Here is a 16,362-nt window from a genome sequence, read left to right as displayed (position 1 = left end):
GATGAAAATGGAATCTGATCTTAGTCTCTTTATTATAGTCTGAAAATATAAAACGGTGGTTCTCAAAACGTGGCCCCAAACCAACATCACACAGGAAGTTGTTAAAAATACAAATTCTTGGGCCACACCCCAGACCCACTATACCAGACTCTGGGGGTTGGTCACAGCAACTGTTTTTTAACAAGCACTATGGATGATTCTGATGCTCACTCAAATTTGAGAACCACTGATATAAGACAAAGAAAACTGTGTTAAGTTTATGCATAGATACAGTACATAAATAGATTATAAATCCATATACAAATTTGTACTCAAGGGCTTCCCTGGTGGCGCAGTGGTTGAGAGTCCGCCTGCCAAGGCAGGAGACGCGGGTTCGTGCCCCGGTCTGGGAAGATCCCACATGTCGTGGAGCGGCTGGGCCCGTGAGCCATGGCCGCTGAGCCTGCGCGTCCGGAGCCTGTGCGCCGCAACGGGAGAGGCCACAGCAATGAGAGGCCCGCATACCACCAAAAAAAACAAAAAAACAAAAAAACAAAACAAATTTGTACTCAAACAAGCAACTTGCATGGTGTTAAAAGCCGAAAAAAAGAAAATGACTGTTAATCCCAACTCCATTTTTCATTTAAAGTTCTGATCATTTTTTTCCTGAAAAGTAGTTGAAAGAGTGACTATTTTCGGGCTTCCCTGGTGATGCAGTGGTTAAGAATCTGCCTGCCAACGCAGGGGACACGGGTCCGAGCCCTGGTCTGGAAAGATCCCACATTCCATGGAGCAATTAAGCCCGTGCGCAACTACTGAGCCTGCGCTCTAGAGCACGCGAGCCACAGCTATTGAAGCCCGCGCGCCTAAGACCTGTGCTCCACAAGAGAAGCCACTGCAATGAGAAGCCTGTGCACCACAGCGAACAGTAGACCCCACTCGCCGCAACTAGAGAAAGCCCACAGCAACGAAGACCCAACTCAGCCAAAAAACAAAAAACAAACAAACAAAATAAGTGACTGTTTTCCATTGAACTCTACACTCCCAGTCATTTAAGACACTGAATATATATATTGGTCTGTTGGATAGTTTCTTTGACAGGATAAAGTCTTGGAATCCATAATAACCATGTATCTGTAGGTTTATAGGTTGTAAAAGAAACAATTTAGACATTTAAAAATTGTTCTTTCATCCAAGGAAATATATCAGTCAGTCTTCTCTTCTTTATAAAATATTGATTCAAGTGGACAGCCAGGATAGGCTTAGGTAGATTTAATTAAATTTGTAATCAGTTGACCTTGGAATAATATTAAACCTATATACAATCTTTTTTTCCTTCCTATTTCCCTCTTAAAAAAGCAACACTGATTTTTTTTTAAGTTGAAGTACATTTAATTTGTTTGAATAAGATAAAATACTATTGACAACATCTCATGGTTTAGTATAGTGGTTCTCAAATGTTTTGACCTCAGGATGCTTTGCACTCTTAAAAATTATTGAGGTCTCAAAACAATTTTTTTATGTGGGCAATATTTACTGATATTTGATGAATCAGAAACTAAAACAGAAAATTTGTTAATTAATTTTAAAGATGATAAACTCGGGGGAATTCCCTGGCGGTCCAGTGGTTAGGACTCCACCCTTCCACTGCTGAGGGCGTGGGTTCAATCCCTGGTCGGGGAGCTAAGATCCCACAAGTCTCGCTAGTTATGTAAGCAGCCAACTGTTTTGGAGACTTCTTAACCTCCTTCATGTTCTTATTAGTGAAATTAGAGATCCTTTTTCTAGGAACATCAATGAAATGATCTTCAATATTATTACGAAAGTTGCGTTTTTTAACATTGTGGGTTTCAGATGCCATAATCTCTTATAAACCGGCACCTCATGGTACCGCGGCGCCTCCACCTAGCCCAGGCGCTGACCGACTGCGCCCCGGCAGCCCAGACTATCCCTCGGGTCCCTGGCCGAGCCCACTCAGGATCATTCAAACGCGGCCGCACGCGCGGCCCGCCGGGATAGCCTAAAGCAACACTGATTTGTCAGTATCTGGTATTTTAAAAATTTAGGGCTTTTTAATCTTTAAAAATTTTATTTACAAGTACAAATACCTCCACCACCAACACACACACACACACACACACACACACACACACAAACACACACTCACGTATTCTTCCCTTAGTTTCCATGACATTGGCAGATTTTTCTACCTCTCAGTTCTTTCTTTTGCACTGGACCTTCTATCATCACTGTCTTCATACAGTACATTTATGTCTACATCTTTGCTAGCTTCGGTTCTCATGTCTAATCCTTCTGACCTATAAATTTACACATTCAAGGGGAAGTGTTCACTCAAATTCTAGTAACAGGGGCTTCCCTGGTGGTGCAGTGGTTGAGAGTCCACCTGATGCAGGGGACACGGGTTCGTCCCCCGATCCGGGAAGATCCCACATGCCACAAAGCGGCTGGGCCCGTGAGCCATGGCTGCTGGGCCTGCGCGTCTGGAGCCTGTGCTCCGCAACGGGAGAGGCCACAACAGTGAGAGGCCCGCGTACCGCAAAAAAAAATTTAAAAATTCTAGTAACATGTTTCTAACTACGGTAACTTTTGTTTGATGTTCCTCTATCAACTCAAATTTAACAAGACCAATTTGAAAATATGAGTATATTTGCAAACTTTGATTCAATATCTTATTTCTGGCAATAATTTAATACTTTTTCACTCCAAAAGTCTCTTTGAGGTTGCTCATTTTCCACTAAATTCAGGGTCAAGAAAAAGGAAAATTCTAATTAATTTTCCTTAGCAGTATTACTACACAAAATGAAATCTGTACAAAAGGCCACAGACTCAGAAAAACTCCTCAGAAAGTACTTGGAATTTTCCAAGACAAAATACCCTTATTTCACAAAGCCTTCTATATCAAAGGTCTGTAGGGCATCCAGGTTTTTACATTTACTGTGCTTATTCCTCCTAGTAGATACATTGTGATGTTAGTATTTATAGAAATAAAGGGAATATGTGCAGTGCCCTTCACTTAGAATATCAAGACAATGTCATTTTTTTTACCAACTGGCTTATGGCTTATTTCTTTTCTAGAGCCAAAAAGACCATTTACAAAATGGCTTCTCTACATTTCTCTATATCCCTTACTCTCTTCTTCATCTATATATTTGATAATTTCTTGAGCATTCATGGAAGAAATTGAAGTAAACAGCAGAGAACATAAGGTCATTATACTCTTAAAAACTGTTTCTCAAAATTAAATCAATATTCAAGTTCTGTCCATTTCAAAATTTTCTTAATTCATTTTTTCTTTCTCTCCCCCTTCACTACTCTAATTTAAATCTTACTCAAACTTACTTCAAACATGCCTAACTGTGGCCTTGCCTCTATTGTAATATCATTCAATGTACTATGTATGATATGATCAGATTAATCTATCTATAGAAGATGTCATTTTACTCATGACTTAAGACTATAAAATCAATTCAGATGATCTGTCAATTTGCCACAGATTTCCCTGGACTTGGCATTAAATGCTCTTTGTCAAATGGTTCTGCCAAACACCTATCTCAATAAAATCTGTCCAATGGCCTTAAGTCAATTATGTACATTATTCTAATGTACATAATTCTAATATTTTTGTTATATTCTAATATTATTATATTATCTAATAATATAATTATTATTATTCATAATAATAGAATATTCTATTCTATTCACTTCTATCTTATTCTACCATTTTCCTTTAGCATCTGTAGACTGTGCCATAGAAACTAATACTTCATACAAGATGCTAAAGCATAAAAAGCCATCTCTGCAAATTTTTCTGCTTCTTCTATCACTGCATTAAATTAGGTACTAGCTGTATTAATAACCATAGTTACAATGCGTATGGTCATCTATGTAATACCATAAATTTATAAAATTTTAATTACTATGATCTATTAAAACATCAACCCTTTAATAAACAATAATAAGCAATGAATTATTTAATAAAATAAAAAATATGTTTTAAATGGAAGGAGAAATAAACTCTAACTCAATCATTATAGTAGCACGCATGAAGACCAAAATAAAATTTATAATAAATTCATCCAGTAATCAATTTTACCAAAATGTGTATTTGTGATTAGCGATTTCTTAATTAGCCATTATTAACAATAACTATTTATGAAGATAAACCTACCTATAGAAACTAACAAGTCTCTACTTTGCTGATCATGTCACTTAACCACTATGTCATAGTATTAACTGCTCCCATTCATGTTACTATGGAATTTTGGACATGCTCCTACTATGGCACTTTTGTTAACAGGACATTGAGGACAATACTTTTTTAAAATCTTGGTATTCACTAGATGATTAATTTACTAAAAGTTTTGTTGACTGACTGGGTAAGCATGTGGGCATGATAATTCTAAGCATTTTAATATAACAAGATTTAAGAAGACAGGAACACTGTGAATTAAAATATTTTATTCAATAAAATATCCCACTTTCCAAAGATGACAGTCAAAAAGTCACATTCATTGTGCATGTCTTAGGAGGAATATAAAAAGGAAACTGTATAAAAGTCTAAAATCCTTTATTATCAGAACCTATAGTGTGTATGTTAAATGGAGTCAAATGATGTTTGTGTTGTTTGGTATATCCAGATAATTTAGAAATAGTTTTGCTTGTTTCTTAATTCCTTAGATACTAAGGAAAGCAGACATTCAAATAACCTTTTTCTCTTTCCTGTTAAGCAACAAATGAAGCAAACAATTGGGAGGCTAGTAGCTGTCTAAGGAGATTAAACAATTGCTTATGAGCCTAAAAAGTACAACTTAAGGACATTAAGATTTTGAGAAAACTTTTTTTCCACACTAATTTTTTAACTTCACATGAAATATCTGTTCTCTTTTTAAGTTTTTTAAAGCGGTGATTCCAGAATTCCAGTGCTTTTTTATAGATCGACTGCAGCAACTTTTAAGAAAAGTGTATAAGCCAATACTCTAATTCTGAGACAATTTTCCTCATTATATTTAAATAAAGACCCTACAGTTTAACCAAAAGGGTCAGCTAATTTTACCAGAAAGGTGGAGGAATGTTGGGTTCAGTTTACCAACCCCATCCAGCCAGGGATTTAATAATATACTAGTGATTTTATAATCTTACTTAATTTAAGAATAAGTAATAAAGTTTCTAACAGTTTGTGGATTAAAAACAAAGTCTGGGCTTCCCTGGTGGCGCGGTGGTTGAGAGTCTGCCTGCCGATGCAGGGGACACGGGTTTGTGCCCCGGTCCGGGAAGATCAGATCCCACATGCCGCAGAGCGGCTGGGCCCGTGAGCCATGGCCGCTGAGCCTGCGCGTCCGGTGCCTGTGCTCCGCAACGGGAGAGGCCACAACAGTGAGAGGCCCGCGTACCGCAAAAAAAAAAAAAAAAAAAAAAAAAAAAGTCGGACGCTTTACAACTGAATTTGCCATGAGTCTTAAAGGATCAAATTTGCTTCTCAGACTTCATCAAATCAGAAGTGTGTTGTACACTTTAGGTCATGTTTGATATTAAAAGGGGAAGTACTTTTCATTAGATAATCTAGATAATTTATGGATAGAAGAAATTAGATATATAGGCTCAAAATAAAAATATAGGGTAAAATAACGATTTTAAAATAATAAAATATGTAACATAAATTAATAATCCCTTGAAGAAAACTTAAGTCTCATAGTGAAAGACATAAATACTAATTATTAGAGAAGAAAATCCATTTTTAAAATTTATGTTGCTTAGGTTACATTCCTAACATAGTTCATTTAAACATCATCCAAGTTATGTTGGTTACAGTCAAAAGCTCATAGATTCAAGATTCTAAGCTTGGGACATGAAAAAGGCCATATGCTGTCATATAAAATCTTCATTACAATGATCATCAATCAGAATTCAAGAGTGATTATTTTAATCACTGGTGTCTGATTGTGTGTTAAAACAATGTTGATAAACAAATGTACATACCTGAGGAAGAAGTAATCTAAATTTTTAAAGATAATATAACCTTATTTTACTTAATGACTTTGTGTCCTATTATTAAACAGGGGATATTCTTAAAGAATTATGTCAATTTCATTGTATCTAAAATGCTTCTGCCCTATCATCCTCAATTTTGGTATGCAAGGGTATCTTCAAAAGAAATGATGTCTATTGAGGCCATTTTGCATGGGTTAAGTGTAGAGAATATGGCAGTGGGGAAAAGAGTAGTGTTTATACATGATCTTTCTGTTACTACACCATATCTACGAACATTTCCTTTCCATTCATATTGGCAGAACAGCAGAAGGCCATTACTCTTTATTGAGACACCCACAAAAGATATATCAAAGTTTCTCTTCCATGGCAAGATGTAGTATCTTAGTAAAATTATTAATAAATAGAGTATTACAAAAAAAGCACTCCACGAAAAAATAATACTTGTTTCTAAATATAAAAGAAAATTCTAGTAAAATAAATAATGCTAAGGCAAGTAAAGAGTTAGCTTCAGAAATTGTGTAAGAGAAAGGATTGTTTTCTGGACCATGGTTTATAACACTAGAAATATGTTTTCCTCTAGTGCATAGCATGAATCTCACAAACTTGGGAAGAATAGTGTTAGCAGCAGACTTATCGATCTGATCAGGAAGGCTTTAAAATAAGACTCAAAGTGGAAGAGAAAAATGTGAATCAGTAAAATGGATATTATGGAGGACAGCAGGTTTGAAATAAAAATAAGACGTAGTGAAGAAAATGTCTAGAAATTATTTTGTGAAAATCATGGCTTGGAATAATACTTAGGCCCAGGTTATACAGTGTACTAAATAAAACTGAAATAAAAATAGTAGATATGTTAAGGTCTTAAGATGCACTTAAAAAAACTGTTACACAACCCAGGCAGATGAGTGCAAGAATTGCCACAGATGTTTGTGCAGAGAGTGCATTGCACAAGGGAACCTGGCATGTGGGATAAATGGGGGATGTATTCCACTCCACCCTTTGACTGCCTGACAGGTATCATTATCTTTAACTTCCCAGGTAGGAGCCTAGGTTTGGTATGTTCAGAAACCTGTTCAAGGTTATATAGCTAAAAATGATAAGGCTAGATTGGCTAGAATCAGAAACCAGATGTGTCAGGAATTTATAATTTTTGCAAAACACAGTAAGGGGAAATTTATACACATATATGCATGCATATATAATGTATTCTAAAGTAGCAGAGTAGGGGGAAATTACCTAACTAATTTGTTCACAAGGATGAACACAGACTGGGAAATGTGTGTCACTGCATATCAGGGAGTTATATACTAGTTTTATGATCAGGAAACATAAAGACAGGAATTTAGCAGAGATGTTCATATCAGGAAAGGAAAATCTAAGAGAAACTGTCATTGGAAAATAGCATAGCAATCCTAGCAAAAAAAATTATAGAAGGTAGTGTATTAATAACTAGTACAAGATATGGATGAGAAGGAAGGGCTTTAATTAGGTGGATCCCTCTTAGGAGGAAGTCTAATTCTGCTAAAATCGCTCCAGTTGAGGGGGAGGACAGAGATGGTAATCATTCTGTTAAATTTGACTCATGGAGAAGGTGACTTGCATACATAATTGAGACTTTGGGAACAAAGGTTTAGAAGATTGTTAGAGTAAAGAAAGGAATGGTGAGTAGGGTTGGGTAAATTAATTCGGCAGATTAAAACAGGCAGCCCTTCAGCATACAGGAAGCAAAGGGCAGTTACACAGACACTCCAAAGAAATATAGCTGAGGAAGAAAGTGAGAAACTAAAGATGAAATTCTGACTCTATTGTTGCAAAAAAACCTATAACCAGAAAAAAGGAAAAGACACCTAAATAAAATGATTCAATTTTACAAATAGCAATTTGGTATTAGGTTCTTAGTTTTTTGAAAACATAGGGTAATAAAAGATGAATGTGAATGACCAAAATGTAGTAAAGACTTGGAAATGAATGTGAGGTGTCTAAAGTCAAGAATGTGCTAAGATGCTCCAAATATAAAAGATCTAAAAATATTAACTGTGTTGAGAAAAGAAAAAGAAAGGGATAAGCTCATAAACCAAGGGAGACTGCTGATCTTTCTTTTTTCTATCTTCTCTATCAAGAAAAATTATCATTAAATTAGAATGAGTACAACAAACAATTTTGATATGGATTTGGGATTTACTCATATTTACTTAGGGACCAAAGTAAATGAGAGTAATAGAGCAAGTTTCCAAATGATCCACTCCTGTCTACCATGTCTGTGACCTGTGAATACTTAGACAAGAAGGATAAGAATATTCAACTTACAATGTATCTTAATTTTAATGATGTATCTTACATAGTCTTTTATTATAACTTTGTTAACAAGATTAAAAAAACATTGGTCTTATGATAGTAACACTGAGTGGATTGCTGATGGTTGACCAATCTTTCTCCAAGCAAATTCTGTCCTTTCTGTTATCCAAACTCAAAATGTTATTGTGTGATTTAGCTAAGGAAGTGGAAAACACATTTTACAAATCTATGGATAATACAAAGATGTGAAAGAGAGCTAATAGCTTATGTGGTAATCAAATAAATCTTCAAAAACGTTTTGTTATGCTGAAATAGTCACTCCAGATAACCTACTATGTAACAGGAAATAATGTAAAGACCTACATTTAAATTTCAAAAATATCATTTATACCAACGAAGGATAACTGAGTTTAACAGTGGTTCATTTGAAAAAGCTATGATATTCTTACACAATCTATAATCTTCAGCTACCTTAGGAAAACATATTTCATTGTTTCTTCTCATTTTACCAAAACATTTCTATTCTACAGACACATTAAATTAGCTTTTAAAAATCCTATATATAGTTTGAACCTCTTAGAATAAAAATATGTAGAATTTCTAGCTTAGGAAACAAGACAAAGAATTATGCAGTATAGGTAAGTGTGAGAACATCTTAAATAAGTTTCTTTCACAGAAATTATATCATGTAATTTCTATAGCACATGTAATGATGAAGGATTTCAGAAAGCTCACTTTAATATGTCTCCTGTCATAGTGAAAAATGTATAAATTAATTTCAAAGATTTGTAAATAATTTGGAACAGTTCTGGGTAAGGTAATATTATCTTTGATATAGAAAAATATATTCTGGAATTCATGCAAACTGATTAAAACTTTATAGCAACACATCATAGTAACAAGGTCTTCACAGAGGATCACACACACACAAGAGAAGACAATTAAACTCCTCACCTGCCTAATACCCAAACGGTATGCAACGATCCGATCTACTGCATCAGGATTCATCTGAGTCCACTGTAGACTGTAGGAGTAAACACGGTGTCTGTTCTGCCACACAGGATTGTAGGTATCATAATAGAATTCTGGAGCATAGGCTTTTCCTAAAAACAGAAAGAGTCCTTACATTTAAATGACATGTTACAGTTAAACATACTTACTTATTTTTTACGCCCTTTTATTACTTTCTACTTCATGTTCCATAAGTAATCTTGTATTTAAAAAGTCACATGATTAAAATCTAATCAATTTCTGGAGAATTTGAGAAGAGATGCAAGAAGATTTCCTGGTTGGTTGTATAAGCAGTGTAAGAGGAAGAGAAGAGTCAAGGATGACTGCAAGTTTTTTGGTCTAAGCAACCAGAAGAAGGAAGTTTCCATCAACTGATATGTAAAGCTATGGGAGGATCAAATTTGCGGGGAGAAGATCAGGAAATTATTTTTGAACAATTTGAATGATCTAAATGGAGCCATTAAGTGGGATACACTTGACTAGAATTCAGGAGATGCCAGGGTTGGAGATATAATATTGCTAACTCTAGGCATATAGATAAGAGTTTAAATTTAAGCCATGAAACTAATGAGATCACCAAGGGAGTTTGTGTGGATAAAGGCTAAGGTCTGAGCACTGGGGCAATCCAAGGTTAAGAGATACGGGAGGAGATAACAAAGCCCACAAAGGCCTGAGACAGAACAGCCAGTGAACAGGAGGAAAATTTAAAATGTGGCATCCTAGAAATCAAAAGAAGTATATCAGTGAGATAGGGGTATAGGATTAAGAGACACAAACTACTATGCATAAAGTAAGCAACAAGGATATACTGTACAGCACAGGGAAATAGACCATCATTTTATAATAACTTTAAATGGAATATAATCTATAAAAATATTGAATCATTATGTTGTATACCTGAGGCTAATATAGTATTGTAAATCAACTATACTTCCAGAAAAAATAAATAAATAATAAAAAAGAAGTATATCAGCAAGTAAATGATCAACTCTGTCAAAAAAAAAATCAGTGAAGATGACAATTTGTGTTTATATTATCCATGTCTTTGGTCACTAAACTGAAATTAACCAAAAAAAACCTTAACAACACAAGAACTTTGGTCAATAACAAAAAAGGCTTTTATTTAGATTTTACGGATATGTGAGGTATACATAGTGTATGTAACATACATAAACCATCTCAGTTTTTGTCTTTTAATTACCTAATAGAAAAATGCACAGACCATGGGAATTATATGCCCAACTTTTAAAAAATAATTAATTAATTAATTAATTAATTTTTGGCTACATTGGGTCTTCATTGTTGCGTGCGGGCTTTCTCTAGTTGAGGTGAGCAGGGGCTACTATTCATGGTGTTGCACGGGCTTCTCATTGTGGTGGCCTCTCTTGTTGCCGATCATAGGCTGTAGGTGTGCAGGCTTCAGTAGTTGTAGTGTGTTGGCTCAGTAGTTGTGGCTCTCGGGCTTTAGAACACAAGCTCAGCAGTTGTGGCACATGGGCTTAGTTGCCCCCAGGCATGTGGGATCTTACTGGACCAGGTAATTGATCCTGTGTCCCCTGCACTAGCAGGCAGATTCTTAACCACTGCACCACCAGGGAAGTATCCCAACTTTTTGATATTCTGAAATATAGATTTTTTTCACACCATCTATTTTTTTTACCAATAATACATTTATTTATCAAATCAATATTTAGTTAGAGCCTATTGAATGCCAAGTAGTGTTCTGGGAAATGAACGAGGAGGTATGGCCTCTGTCTTCCTGGAAATTGCTTACATTTTCTCCAACTTTTCAAATAGCTTTGCAATTTTTACTGGATTATGATTTAATAAGTTGTACATTATTCAACAGATTGTTTTTTGAAATTAGGTTAAATATTTAATGTCCTCCTGGGGTTTTCCTCCTGGGTTCCTTTATGCAGGAATATATCTTACCTGTTTTTTTCTTTTTCTTCATCATTAGTCATCTATCATCTAGGGATTGCAGAAGAGTTGATTCATAAGAATTTATAACATATAGTTAAAGTATGAATGTTGAACACTAAGAATGAAAGTGATGGTCTCTATTACCCTGGTGAGGTTCACTAGGAAAAAGTGTCAGATGAACTGAATTTAATTTTTGACAAATTTACTAGTAAAATTAAATACATTGAATTAAATATCTGAATTTTAGTAACATTTGGAGAAGTCTCCTATATCAACACTGTGTGCATTAAAAAATGTTCTATGAATATTCATTCAGTTTTCTTGAAAATGGATTATCAACTCTATACAAACAATCTTGCATAGAAGGAGGTCTCTGGAAAAGAGCCATCACATTCATTTTATTTCTTCTATATCTTGTATGATATTTTTATTATTACTAACTAAATGATAGCACAAATTCATGTTCACAACACTTAGCAAAATTTAGATGAGAGGAACACAATATACTGAATGAAGGAATCAATATCCAAAACATCATTGACAACCTGTATCTGAGACCAAATTTCCCAAACTGTTATTCAGGAGGTACATTTAGTAGTAGCCTAGATAAAGAGCCAGGAGTTTTGATTAAAAATAAGCATCCAAGGGGCTTCCCTGGTGGCGCAGTGGTTGAGAGTCCGCCTGCTGATGCAGGGGACACAGGTTCATGCCCCAGTCCGGGAAGGTCCCACATGGCGCGGAGCGGCTGGGCCCGTGAGCCATGGCCACTGAGCCTGTGCTCCACAACGGGAGAGGCCACAACAGTGAGAGGCCTGCGTACTGCAAAAAAAAAAAAAAAAAAAAAAATGTATCCAAAACCTATAAATGAAGTAATGAGGTTTTTAAGTGAGAAATGTCAACTTAGGGTGTTTTCATTAGACATTAGTGTCTAGATTGAATTGAGGAGATAAAGAGTCTCAATCGTTGGTTTTTCATTTTGCTTATAGTTTTTTTTTTTTTTTTTGAGGGGCACAGGGAGAAGAGGGGCTTGCTTTTGCTTTTTAGCCAAGAGGGAAATACAAGTGGTATTAGATTTAGTTCTAAGTATCAGTTTTTTCATAAAATGAATGATACATTCAAATAGAAATGAGAAGAGAATAAAGTCTATTTAGCATGGAAAAGGAAAAAAAAAATCTCTCAAAAACTGGCAAGTGAAGTTTTCTGAGAGTTGAAACTCCATCACAGGCTAAATTTTAACAGATCTATGAAATAAGATGAATGCCAGTGAGTGGCTATTAAAGGATACATATTTTGTCTTAGAAATGTTCTAGCAATCCTCTCTGAATATGGATGATTTTCCCTTCACTAGAGGTATTTAGTCAATACCTAACCGCCATTTAGCAGGGTCGAGATAGGTGAGTGACTGTCCACAAAATGGCCATTAAGGTAAGGCAAGGTCTCAAATCTCTAGGGTTCTATGAAACATTTGCTTACTGTTTCTTGTATTATTTCAATTGTTTTAAGCACACTTATTTATAAATTCAATTTAATGTTTCTATTATCTGTCTTCTAATCCTGCTTTTTGTTGACTGCCAGAAGGGTAAACTAGCTGCATGTCATAAATGCAAACTGTCATAATACTAGAACTGATTGTTTATCTAAATAAATACTTTTCAGGTTATTGAAGCAGTTTGACACTGAAGTTAAAAAAAATTCTTATGACCTTGTGAAAACATGAATTTGTTTATCAAAATCTATTTTCAAGGTTGTGAAAAATTAAGCTACAATTTAACCCTCATTTGAATATTCTAAATAGATCCAATTTTACAATAAAATTCTATCTTCATCTTTATTTTTAATTACAGATTGTTACGAAGGTATTTTTGAAAGTACTTAATTTTATTTGCATTGACATTCTGCATTACATATGAGTGACATCATATGTAATATTTTTTCATGAAATATTAGATTGGAAAAAGAAATAGAGATGACCAGTTCCACTGTCTCATATGACAGATAAATTTTGGGACAGAATAGATATGGGGATGATATATGGATGTTGATATAAAGTTGTATTTTAGTTGAATAATTGTACCACCTTAGAATTAAAGATGAGAAAAGCTTTTTTAGCTGGTGCATAAATAATATTGATTAGTAACAAATAATTACTGATAATAAATGATTTTGTGTAGTTATAGTTAAATATAAATATGCTTGCTACGTCTCAGAGCACACTTTGTACTAAACCTCTTTTGGATAAACTTGATAAAGGAAAAATGCTTTCTGACTTTGAGAAATCTATCTTAAAAGTAAAAAAAAAAAACCCACAAATTTGTTCTCTGATTTCAGAGCCAATCATATTTAATATTTATACACTTGTTTTGTAAGAAGCACATAGTATACATAGTAATACTAAGGAAATGCTCTTATAATAATCTTAGGCTGTAACAACGAAACATGACATCTGTTGGTTCAACAGGGAAAGAATTCATAATTTTTCTTGTTTTATCCTTCAGGCATTTTTTTTGTCCTTCTAGCAAGCACGCCAAAATTTTTTTCATTCTCTTTTATAGTCTACTTTTATTTTTATGCAACATTGTTCGAGTTTAAATCATTTTAAACTAACTGACCTAGAACTATATTCATTATCTAAATTAGCAGATAATTTTTAGATATGTATGATTATCTACAGATTTTGGATTTTAAAATATTCTTAAAATATATATAGAGAAAAATTTAATTGTTCAAAATTTAAAAAATTTATATAAAAGTACATTTATTCTATTTTGCAAATATCTTCTCAAAAGTGAGTAAATTGAGTTTTCAAAATATTATTTTATGCATAAACCTCAAAGTAAAAGATATATTAAGAATATATGACATGTCACTTTCCTAGTGTAAAAATGTTAGATTAAAGTATAACAAAAATCTTTCTTACATGCATTCCTAAGCTTGCAAGCAGAAAGGGAGTTGTTTCTTAGGGGTCAAAAAAACAAAGAACTGAAAATCAGACACTGAATAGGAGTTTAGGGAGAAAAGGAGTGTTGCTGGTGTTTGTATCCTTGGGAGCTGGAATTTTAAGCCCATAGGAGATGAGGTTAATGGGCCAATTAAGATGAGATGTTAGAAATGAGGTACCACATAACAGCAAGATCAGTAAAAACAGCAATCTCAGTAAAAACAGCAATCTCAGTACTGTATAAATGAGTCAGTAAACTTTTCTCCATATTGCGTTTCGCTTGCCTACATTCTAGTGACTCAGCTTGCCAGTGACTGAAAGTTCCTAAAACTCTAGTTTTATCCTAACACATTTTGACTCCTTAAACTGAAATGCTTTCTTGGTGTAATTTCTACCTGCTTATCAATTCTTACATTTTGGTACCCAAATCACAACTATCCTTCCTTTCTCTAATTACTCTTTCTTCAGTGATAAATATTTATACTACCATACTTAACATTTAATTAGGAAAACACATTGTAATACTATACCAATATATAAGTACTCCTGAAAATATTTTCTGTATGATCATTTTTGTTTTTCTGATTAGAGGCCCTTTCCCAGATTTAGACATAATGTAATTGGGGCCAATAGAGTGGACTGAACAATGTAAAGCAACTACCACCTTGTTGTTTTAGAATAATATTGATATTTCAATTTTCACACACATACATTTGTTTTTAAAAAATCAGAATTGTGGTATAATAGATAATATCTCCAAATAAAGCCAGTTTTAATTTAATTATAGCCATTAAATAAATTTAATGCTACTGACCAAGAACAACCTTCCCTAGGCATGCCTATGTTTTTAATATTAATCCATCAATATGATATTTAGGATGATTTTTGCAAAGAGAAAATAAAATGGGATAATTACTGTAAAATTGATATAGCATTTACATGTTTTTATTTCTGATTGTAGTTTAAAATATTATTTTGAGAGCTTTGATAAGGATATGTTAACATAAATATTGATATGCCAGGGAAGAAAAAGTTAAGAAACTCTGTAACTTGCTCCCTTTCTCCTCAAGGATGCCTAAGGTAATTGTGACTCTACCAGACCACCTTCTAAACCAGGCTTCAGCAAACTTTTTGTGTAAAGGGTCAGATAGTAAGTATTCTAAGGCTTTAAATTGTGTTCATAAGATATCTGTCACAACTACTCAACTATGATATTATAGATACTACTAATTCATGTAGTTCAAGATGATATAATTTGAGAGGGTAATATAATACAAATTCAAAATCCTTCTACTTATCTAATGAGTTGACATGTTAATAATATTCCAAATTTTATGATTTTCAGAATTGGCCAGGTCTCTCTAATTGTACGTACTCACAGCTGAAAATCTGTATCTTTCATAAGTATTCAAACAACCCAAGGAATTAAAAAAAGTGCCCCAAATGAAAAGACTTAGAAGTTCAATATTCTCAAATGTAGTAGCTACATGTTGACAAAGACTTTAATAAATTTTAAGAGAATTTAGTTTATCTCTCATAGACATTTGATTAAAACAACCAATTATAGTTTGCAGATGTATACAAGCAATACTTTAAAAAAATTCTCTAGAGCAAATTGAAATAGATTTACTATATCATTAGTGTATTCACCCCCCAAAATGGTCAACTACTATATCATAGCCTTTTGGTATTCAATGTGTTATTCTCTGATATATCAACATCATTAAACAAAAAAAAAATTGTAAATAAAAATAATCTTTAGAATAGAGATTTAATGAGGTATTTAAAACATCACAAATTTTAAAACCTTTAAAAGAAAACGTTGACTAAAATAAAGCACTCATTTCTCATGCTTAAATTATTCTATATAAGACCCTGTTTAATGACAAATAAAAAATAAGATTCAGAGTTATTCATAAAATCCTTATTATTACATCTTGCAGCATTTTGATACAGTGGTGGCTGTTAACATGCTGTACTAACTCCATGCACTGCCCAAATTATAATATTTGCCCCCTTTCTATGGTTATGTTAAATTATCTTTTATTTAATAGATTATAAGCACTTTGATGGCAGATGCCTCATTTTTTATATACTGTCCCCTCAGCTGAGGATATGAAGAAAACCAATTGAACTCAAAAAATATCTCTACTAAAATTTTTCATGTAAATGGCCATTTGCATCTGTATTTTTTGGTGTGGAGTGAG

At 33.8% G+C, this 16,362-nt stretch overlaps 1 protein-coding gene across 4 annotated transcripts in view; it reads right to left on the bottom strand.

Moving 5' to 3' along the window:
• MDGA2 (MAM domain containing glycosylphosphatidylinositol anchor 2) overlaps positions 1-16,362 on the bottom strand; it is an 842,328-nt gene that overhangs the window by 73,263 nt on the left and 752,703 nt on the right. For all 4 annotated transcript variants that reach the window (XR_009531733.1, XM_060096268.1, XM_060096270.1 and 1 more), the window contains exon 10: positions 9,238-9,386. Coding sequence is in view for 3 of the 4 variants with exons in the window: in XM_060096268.1 (XP_059952251.1) it covers positions 9,238-9,386 (149 nt within the window). In the remaining variant the exon portion in view is untranslated. The remainder of the gene's footprint in view (positions 1-9,237; positions 9,387-16,362) is intronic.

This window comes from Mesoplodon densirostris, chromosome 4 (genome assembly GCF_025265405.1).
Source record: "Mesoplodon densirostris isolate mMesDen1 chromosome 4, mMesDen1 primary haplotype, whole genome shotgun sequence".
In the NCBI taxonomy this organism is placed as follows: Eukaryota; Metazoa; Chordata; class Mammalia; order Artiodactyla; family Ziphiidae; genus Mesoplodon; species Mesoplodon densirostris.
This window is presented reverse-complemented; position numbering and strand designations above follow the sequence as displayed.